At 42.0% G+C, this 10,128-nt stretch overlaps 1 protein-coding gene across 1 annotated transcript; it reads right to left on the reverse strand.

The window, feature by feature from the left end:
• Positions 1-8,031, reverse strand: ca4c (carbonic anhydrase IV c; the record flags this gene model as incomplete). Its single annotated transcript, XM_083759707.1, has 8 exons — positions 1-212; positions 1,841-2,004; positions 2,300-2,366; positions 2,962-3,054; positions 3,162-3,307; positions 3,450-3,614; positions 4,278-4,325; positions 7,980-8,031. 8 exons carry the CDS (start codon positions 8,029-8,031, stop codon positions 24-26), a joined length of 924 nt encoding a protein of 307 aa, XP_083615833.1. The 3' UTR covers positions 1-23.
• Positions 8,032-10,128: the final 2,097 nt, after the last annotated feature.

A 10,128-nucleotide genomic window follows, 5' to 3' on the forward strand; every position in this document is an offset into this window, starting at 1 on the left:
GTGCGTGTCTTCCATTGGCTCATTCAGTGGCCCAGCACAACAGACCCCAGCACCAGTGAGTGAACACACAGCAACATGCCCATCAGTCCAGGCAGAACCGCACCGGCATCGGACCGGTACACCACTCTGCCGTCAAGAGGCTGCGTAGGACGGAAGATGTCCGTCATCCGCTGGCCGGTCCAGAAACGACACTGCTGAGTCACAGCAACCAGCTGGAGAGGAGAGGATGGAGAAAAGGGAGGGAGGGAGGAAGGAGAGAGGATGGAAGGGAGGAGACAAATGTAGTTATCCTTAATTTATATACTCCATCGTATATACTCTCATTCTATCATGGCAAATGGGAGAAGATGGGAACAAACAAAACACTACAAGACAAGCGTCACAGAGCTTCCAATGATGCCACCTGTCATTTAAAAAAGGAACATGCAAGAAGATGACCCCTAAAAATCCATTGAGGGAATGGCTAGCTGCTAGAGCAGTGCAGTGGTTCTCAAAACCAGAGGTCCCACTTGAAAATGCATTTTCATATTTCAATGATTAATCAGTCGATTGTGCTCATAGTTTACGTTCCTATTTACTGGTATAGCAATTTTTCAATGTTTTAAGGAAAAATTACAAAAGTTCTTGTGAAGTGTTGTTGCCAATTGTTTGGGGGCCCACTTGCAAAATCCTCACCATCCCACAGATTGAGATCCACTGGGTTCTAGAGGTAGCCTATAATAGTTGGAGTAAATGAGAGGCTATGTCTAGTCTCTTTCTAGATTTTACACTTTGTTCCATCCTACAAGCTCACAATCCACTATTTTCAGAGTGCGACACCAGAGTGCAACCAAACATAAAATGACTTGTCTTATAGTTCTACTGGATCTCTAGTGTGAGAATGACCAGCGGTTGGAATGCAGTACATGATGAAGGCATGGCATGCATATAGAGTTCAGCCAGCTGCCAGCTGGCATAATTCACCAAAGACAACATTCAATTCTGCCACCCTCTTTGCATGGTGGTGTCCAGCTCCCATTCCTCTTTCTATGAAAACTCTCACAACTGGCAGCCTTTTATACCAGGCTGCAGCTAATGAGCCTAGACTGCTCCATTTACAGGGGTGTATTCAACCTCTAAAACATACATAATTAAACATACAATAATACGGTACAATAAATACATCAACCCACATCATACCAAACTATTAAGAACTACAACAATAATCCGTCTTTATCCCTTAATTTCCACACTATACTACAACATCAATATCATCAATAGCAATTAAGCACATCCCAACCACCCTCTGTCATCCTGACTATGGTCCTGCCCAATTTACTGCAGTGTTGATTTTGTTGACTAAGGTTTTTGATATTTAGTCGACTAAAACTAGACTAAGACTAAACAGTTTCACAAGAATAAATGGGATTATTCAAAAGACTAGACTAAATCAAAATCTGCAGAACAATGTACACTGATCTACTGACACACAGGTACTGTTAATGAAAGTATTTCAATCAAAGTAACTCAACAATAAAACCTCACATTACAAACATATTGCACTCTCTTCATATTGCACTAATTAAGGTGAACTGTGCAAATTACGAAGTGCAAATGTGCTGTGCAAGTGTCATTCAATGACAATAAGGGTTATATATGTGCTAACATGAATACCAGGAGCTCTCTCTGTTCCAACTAATACCTCTCTTTTAGATTTTAGTATCGTTTTTATTTGGTTTTCGTCAGTGAAAAAAGGTAGTCGACGAACATTCTTCATCATAGTTTTACTCGACGAAATCAACACTGATGTGGAGGAGGCCCCCAAGGTCGCCTTTGAACAAAACAACAGCGTACTACGTACCTGTCGGCTGCTGATGGGTAGCATCTTGTGGAACACGGTCCAAGCGACCGCCTGCTCGCAGCCCGGCGTGGTCATGGACCCCACGTAGCGATAGTAACTATGGACGTCTTTTGCATCCGGAATGATGTCACTGAGTCGAAAGTTTGGGATGACGGTGGTACTGCCTGAGAAGCAGGGTTATGATTTTTTTCATGAATAAATTGTCATTTTGCCCAATCTGTATTAGATTATGTAAATAGACATTTTGTCTCCCTGCTCTTCTATTGATACATATAGCCTATAGATTGTGTCAAAGGTCAGGAAACGGGGTTCAAATCCGGGTAGAGGAAAGTTACATACTGTAGTGCAGCTTTAACAAAAACTAAGATTGAAATGAAAAGGGTAATTATTACTTATTTGTTATATACACCCAGTAAACAACAATGCAGCGTGGTTTATGTTGTATAATTTGTCTCTTACCATTGTTCTGAACCCGACCCATAGCATCTATCACAATGTTGAAATGAGGGTTATCCTCTGTTGTCTCCTATAGAGGAATACACAGCAGATATTAGAGAAACAAAGGTGCTATACTGCAGAGCATATAGACACACGCAACTATAGACATATATCAGATGTCTATAGTTGATTTTCATTTGCTGATTATACTGATTGGGAAAAATAATACAGCCTTTATACACTTGGGAGAGGGTTCTAGAATATTGATTCGAAGGGTGTTGATTTGTGTTGTGGACATGCTCATTCAAATAATTAGCCTATTTCTGTTTGCCTGGCTGGGTCTCTGCAACAGTCAGCATTAGCAATGTTGTCCTTAACTTACAAATCACATTTGTAACAAGATGGGAATGTGGTTTTCCATGTGTTTTGTTTTGCTGCTTAGATTTCCATCTGGATGGACGAAGAAATAATAATCATATTTGGGTTCCTATCGTGAACAGTGCTATCCTGTACCTCAAACGGAAAGGCCAGCAGCGCTATCCTGTACCTCAAACAGAAAGGCCAGCAGCGCTATCCTGTACCTCAAACGGAAAGGCCAGCAGCGCTATCCTGTACCTCAAACAGAAAGGCCAGCAGCGCTATCCTGTACCTCAAACAGAAAGGCCAGCAGCGCTATCCTGTACCTCAAACAGAAAGGCCAGCAGCGCTATCCCAGCCATGTCATGTTCTGCTTCTGCCAGTGACCCGTAGGGCTCCTTAATATGGACAACGTGAAGCTGTACACACAGAAGATAGATCACAAAGACAGGCATGAGACAATTACAACGAAGAGAGGTAAACGTACATACGTACATACATATACGTACTACACACTCTGACTCACCTCCATAGGGAACCTTTCACCATCTATGGTGTGCTCTGAGCCCGGTCTCCCATCACTGCCCCAGTGAAAGTGGAATTGCAGGGCTTGGTAGTGACCCGGGAGGCCCCCGCCAGTCAGACGGATGGACGTTGGAAGGTGAAAGTGGGCTGGAGGAAACAAAGGAACACTCTTACCCCACGCCATGTGGATCGGCATCTTATCACATGCTTTAAGCTCAGCGGGGAACTGGGCAACAAGAAACAACATAGTTTATAGTTCAGAGAAAGGGACAAAAAGTTCTGGGTTTACCGGAGTGTCCCATGTTCTCCACTGTGATGTTGAGGACATCGTGGTGGCCGGTGAACACTAGGGGTGGCAAGGCGCTGTTTGGGTGCACATGGTTGGTGACGATGTTGATCGGTGATTGGCGTAACCCACCACAGCTCGGAAACTGGACGGCCCAGTTCTCGGGGTCTAGAAAAAGGGTAGAGTAGCCTACTGATTGTGCACAGGGATGTGTGTCCCTAGAACACTAGCGTTGTATATTATCACACCGTCACTAACGTTGGGTATATTTTACCCAATATAATATATTCCATAAAAAAATACTTCTTTGATGTTTCAATATAAAATATCACAAATATGTTGGGGGGACCTATAAAAACAATACCATTATTAGAGCTCAATTCATGTAGGAAAAATGTGGGAATTGTTAACAAAGAATGATACTTTAAAAAAATATATATATATATACATGGCTGATTAACTGTATCACTATAATATTGGGTGAAAACACCCAATTACCCCAAAATCACCCAATTGGGGGCAGGGAAACAAGCCTACCTTCGGTGATGTCACTGAGCCCATGAAGGACTCACCCACAGTCTCAGACATCAGTGAGACTAATGCAAATCACACAACCTTAACCTTATAATTGTGTGGGTGAAAATCATGCGACGTTAGCATTCTATAGGGTTACTCTGCTGTGCTTTCCAGAAATATTTAAACAAAAGTATTATTATCAATCAGTGACTAAACAATAACGGCATTGGATCCATTGGTTAGAACTTATTTTCCCCATTTGTCCTGCGGCCACAAGCTGTATTGGTTGAGTGTGTGATTTGTGCCTTGTCTTACCTCTGCATTTGTCGTCACAGGAGTATTGGTCCTGGTAACACCACTGACCTGCATGGGAGGGATGGACAGTACTGGGGTCAGCGGCCGTTAACACCACTGACCTGCATGGGAGGGATGGACAGTACTGGGGTCAGCGGCCGTTACTTAAGTAAAATGATCATGGGAGGGATGGACAGTACTGGGGTCAGCGGCCGTTACTTAAGTAAAATGATCAATACAAGTCAAATCCGGAATTTAACTGGCTGATCACGTTTGTTCTTTTGAATTATTTTTTATTTTTTAAATCACCAGTTCTGCAACACAGACTCCTTTTTCTTTACAGCATAGAAAGAAAGCATAAGGATTATTCCAGAGTGGATCGAGAGACACGGTGGTTATAGTACTGAACACTGGAAATTCTCTAGTAAAGTAAAAAATACCTAATACCGGTAATTGTACTTAAGGACAGTACTTGAGTAAACGTACTTAGTTACTTTACACCACACACGCACGTGCGCACAAATTGATGTACACACATGCATGCTAATCCACATTCGTGCAGTCTCATACACTATAGAAATGACACTCATAAGGACAGCTCCACCTTGAACCAATCTAGCCTGGTCTGTAGGGTTATTAACCGAATAATTCACGCTCTGTTTCCCCCTGAGTCAGCATGCTGATCAACCGACCTCCAAACACACACACACACACACACACACACACACCCTCGGATTAATGAATAGGGGGAGCAGAATCGAGCAAGTAAGTAGCCTTGCCAAGCCATGAGGCCCATACATCAAGAGCCTATCATTGAGTCACATTTATTTTCTTTGTTAAATGACAGCGGTATTGAACCTCCAACCTCCCAATCTCAGGACAGACACTATGACCACAAAAGGCTGCTGAGCTGGTAAACAAAGCACACAACTTTGTGGGGAGGCTTAATTCATTGGCATAACAAAATTGTGAGAAGGAACTGGAAAGGTTAAACTTAAATTGGTTCCTCTAAAGTTCGACAAAACAATATTCAAAAGTGGAGAACCAGTGCTGGAAATTATCCTGTTAATTTAGAGGTGCCAAGTCGGCCTATTGTAGAGGAGAGGGGTGTTTGTTCCTGTATTGTGTTTTTTCTAATTGTACATTTGTGAATGAAGTGGCGCCGGAAATATAAAATGGAAATGAAATGAAAATAATTGATGTAACTGTAGACTTATGGGACATAGTTTGCCTTGTTTAAGTTAATTGATACAAATTACTGGGAGTATTCTTGGTAGGCCTATGACCCAACTGGTTAAAAATGGGAGCTGCAACTGCAGATGGTCAGTTCGGTTTGAACAAGCTCTCTAGCTGCTAGAGAGCAGCCAGAGGAAGAGAGCTGCTGAGGCCCTTCATGGAAGGGTGTAGACAGTGCGTAAAAGTAGCTTTATGTTGTGCTACTATTTCATATGCCAATGTTTGTACAGTTCAGCACTGTAAATATATTGCACTGCCAGGTCGGTGTTTGGAGAGGTTTGGTAAATAAAACGCAACAAAAAGCATTCTTGGATAGTTGTATAATTCTTAGGGTCTTGGCCGTCCGGCCAACCTTTACATGTGGTGTATGAAGAAAAACAGATAAGGACAGTCCAGAATGCCTCCTTGCAGAAGCAAGCTATGCGCTCAGAGGAGGAGGGTGCCACAGGGGGAGCCCTTGAGGAAGGCTTCCAGCCCATATGGCGGGCAGTAGAGGCTGCGTTTCTCAACAGTGCTAGAGGGTTTGAGGCCTTCATGCGGTTCAAGAGGAGGAGAGGCACGAGCAGAAGCTCAACATGTTTCAACCCCCAGATCATCACCCAGCTCCAGTGGACACTGAGGCAACCAGGGCACAGCCAATGGCACCTATAGCTGCAGTCGGTGGCAGCAGGATGGGCAACTCTAGTCTGTAGTACTCTAGTTTAATCTACGGAACTGCATGGTCAGAACTGTGCAGCAGACTTTTGAGGACGCCACAGGAGGCGTCTTCAGAGGGGGGAGGAAATGTCACGGGGTGCCCTAGAGACCAACAGGGACGTACAATCTACACATGCACACACATCTCATCTGATTACACGGTTGCTCTTGTTACCTATATGTTTTCATGTAGTACTATTTCCTGATATATATGCGTATTTTTGGACAGTCTACTCCAGCACTGTAAATATTATTGCACTGCCAAGTTGGTGTTTGGAGAGGTTTGGTAAATAAAAACTCCCAACAAAAAGCATTCTTGGACAGTTGTCTAATTCTTAAGAGCCTTTGCCGTCCGGCCAACCTTTACACACACAAAGTTAAAAACACAGACAGACGCACGCACGCACGCACGCACAACTCCCCTCCCCCCCCCCCCCCCCATTAACTGTCCCGTTGGATGCTAGACACTGCTGAGATGGACACATTCAGCGTGGAGGGCAAACGGGAGGTTAAGTCATCATGGGACTCTTAACTGCCAATGAGTAACATGAACCAACCTAATGAAGGCCTCAGGCAACCTGACACACTACAGAAGCTCTGAAACGTAATGCTCAAAGGTGAATTTCAAAAGTGACAACTCACATTCTTCAATACATTGTAGTTTAGCCATCATAAGAACACACAAGCACCAACAATGGTTCTCTTTGAGAGGCGACAATGTTTTGTGCCGGGAGAGAACAATGCACAAGTGGAGCCAACATCTAGGCCTGTACACCTGGCCTGGCCTGGCCACCTGGCCTGGCTTGACCTGGCCTCAAAAGGTCAAAGAACAAGGTCATAATCAAGGTCAAAAGGATGTAATCAAGGCATCTTGGTGGCTCTCATAGTGAGTGCACATGGCATAATATACAATAGGTGTGGCTGTGGGCCTTCCTGCAGCTGGCCCGGGTTTGAGTCCAACCTATGTGTGTGTGTGTGTGTGTGTGTGTGTGTGTGTGTGTGTGTGTGTGTGGTGTGTGTGTGTGTGTGTGTGTGTGTGTGGGTGTGTGTGTGTGTGTGTGTGTGTGTGCGTTAGTAGTAGCAGTGCAGTGGTGCTAGTTAGAAGCAGTGATATTTAGCAATGGTATTAGTTAGTAATCGTGGTATCATTTACATTAATTGCCGTCTCAGTGTCTTTTTATGTTTTTCCCCCCGTAAATGTATGCCCTACTAACCTACTTCATCATACAAGACAAGAGTGTCACACAAAAGTAGTGAAAATAGCAGATTCACACGCTCACAATGAGACACGTTGAGAGCTTGTACAGTAGAATGGCTATTTTCACTATTTTAATAAATCATTTGGTAAATAATAATAAAAAGGAACGGTTTTGAACATGAGGTTTTCACCCGACCACTATGACAGTAGTCATAGTTAGTAGTGGTGTTATTTAGTGGCAGTTGTGATATCTAGCATGCAGAACTTATTTTACCAATAACTTTGTACTTTGTGGCATTCTAAATACTACAGCAGTTAAACATAACTATACAGTGACAAAGCATAGAATGATAACATTAAATAGTGTCTATCCCAGCTCAAGACCTATTTTTTCACTCTTGCTTTTAGTTGATTCTTAATTCTGTGTCCTCACTGTTTTGCCTTATTCACAGACTTTTGTTTTTTGCTATTATTTTAATCTTGGTTTATGCTTTTGCTTTTCTTTTGATTATTGCTCTGTAAAGCACTTTGAGCTGCATTTCATGTCATGAAAGGTACTATACAAATAAAGTGTATTGTTATTATTTCCTTACCTGTGCCTTGGTGAAGGACAGAAAGCAGAGTCAGGTAGAGAGAGAAGCCCATCGTTCAAGAACTCCACATACAACCTCACATACTGGACATAAACACCTGAGTGAGTGCAGAGGCAGCTGCACACAAGCTGAGTGTGTGTGCATGTGATAGAGTTGGGAGGAGGGAGTCAATAGCCAGATATGTATACACAAAGTCAGCAACAAAATAGCATTCGATCAACACTTTAATTGAATACATTTAATAACATTATTCTTTTTTTTGTCACATTCCTGAATCCTGAGTCAATGATTTGATGACTGGCGGAGTCTCCGATTACTAGCAGTCTATGGTTAGTAGCAGTCTATGGTTAGTAGACGCAAAGAGTCTCCATTAGTAGCAGTCTACGGTATGGTTAGTAGCATTTTATAGGGGGGAAGGGACGACATCACTGTGCAATCACTGATCTCTTTGTGTGTGTGTGTGTGTGTGTGTGTGTGTGTGTGTGTGTGTGTGTGTGTGTGTGTGTGTGTGTGTGTGTGTGTGTCACGCATGTTATCACGTCGCTACCTTACCACTTCCTTCCTCGTGCTCTTTTTTAAGGCCGTGCTTTGTCACTGTATAGTTATGTTTAACTGCTGTAGTATTTAGAATGCCACAAAGTACAAAGTTATTGGTAAAATAAGTTCTGCCACTAAATAACACCACTACTAACTATGACTACTGTCATAGTGGTTGGGTGAAAACCTCATGTTCAAAACCGTTCCTTTTTATTATTATTTACCAAATGATTTATTAAAATAGTGAAAATAGCCATTCTACTGTACAAGCTCTCAACGTGTCTCAATGAGCGTGTGAATCTGCTATTTTCACTACTTTTGTGTGACACTCTTGTCTTGTATGATGAAGTAGGTTAGTGTGTGTGTGTGTGTGTGTGTGTGTGTGTGTGTGTGTGTGTGTGTGTGTGTGTGTGTGTGTGTGTGTGTGTGTGTGTGTGTGTGTGTGTGTGTGTGTGTGTGTCACGCATGTTATCACGTCGCTACCTTACCACTTCCTTCCTCGTGCTCTTTTTTAAGGCCGTGCACCAAATTGGTGGCCCACCAATGCGATCGATCCTTGCAACCTCCATTGGCTATAACGGTCGTCAGTATTGCAAATAGCTGCATGTTGTGAGTAGTTACATTGGCAAGGACCAACACTAAACGTAGATGCATATCAGTCATTGGAGTAAATATGTGGAACTCACTAGATAATGAACTTAAAATGTCCAGCTCAATAAAAACATTCAAGAAACTATGCAAAGGGCATTTATTTTATTTATTTATTTGACAGGGACATTAGCTCATTAATCAACATGTCAGTTTCACATCAATGTAAATGGGCCAGAGTTAGCCAAAGCTAAATTGATAGGTATATAGCAATAAATTAATAGTAATGTATATTATATTATATAGTATATTATTATTATTATTATTATTATTATTATTATTATTATTAATTATTATTATTATGTTGGTACTACCATCATTATAAATAAATAGTATAATTGCTAGTCATATACAAACTGTTTTCCTTTTTTGATTTTATTTTTCTTCTGTTTTGTTTTGTTTTCTGGTTTTGTTTAGCTCTGTAATGTAATATTTGAAGCTCATTTTCTTTGTATATTCATAAACTGTGTACTTTTATTCTATTTTATATATAAAAACTTTTGTGATAAGGTGGGCAATATACACTTCCTTTTCGGCCAAATAGTCACCTTGTTGACTAAGTTGTAGGCTACTGAATGCCTATACTGTATTGTTTTTTAACAAATGACCGAAATAAACTAACTAACTAACTAACTAACTAACTCGCAACATGCAGCTATTTGCAACTACTGGCAAACGTTATTACCAATGGAGTTGCATTGGTGCACGGTCTTAAGAAAGAGCGTGAGGAAGGAAGTGATAACATACGTTTCACACGCACACACACACACACACACACACACACACACACACACACACACACACACACACACACACACACACACACACACACACACACACACACACACACACACACACACACACACACACACACACACACACACACACACACACTTCTCACACTTCTCACACTTCTCCTCCTCCACTGCTCAGTAGCCCAGCCTTCAGTACAGGAACTATACTA

This window comes from Protomyctophum parallelum, assembly GCF_964188405.1.
Source record: "Protomyctophum parallelum genome assembly, chromosome: 1".
Classification (NCBI taxonomy): Eukaryota; Metazoa; Chordata; class Actinopteri; order Myctophiformes; family Myctophidae; genus Protomyctophum; species Protomyctophum parallelum.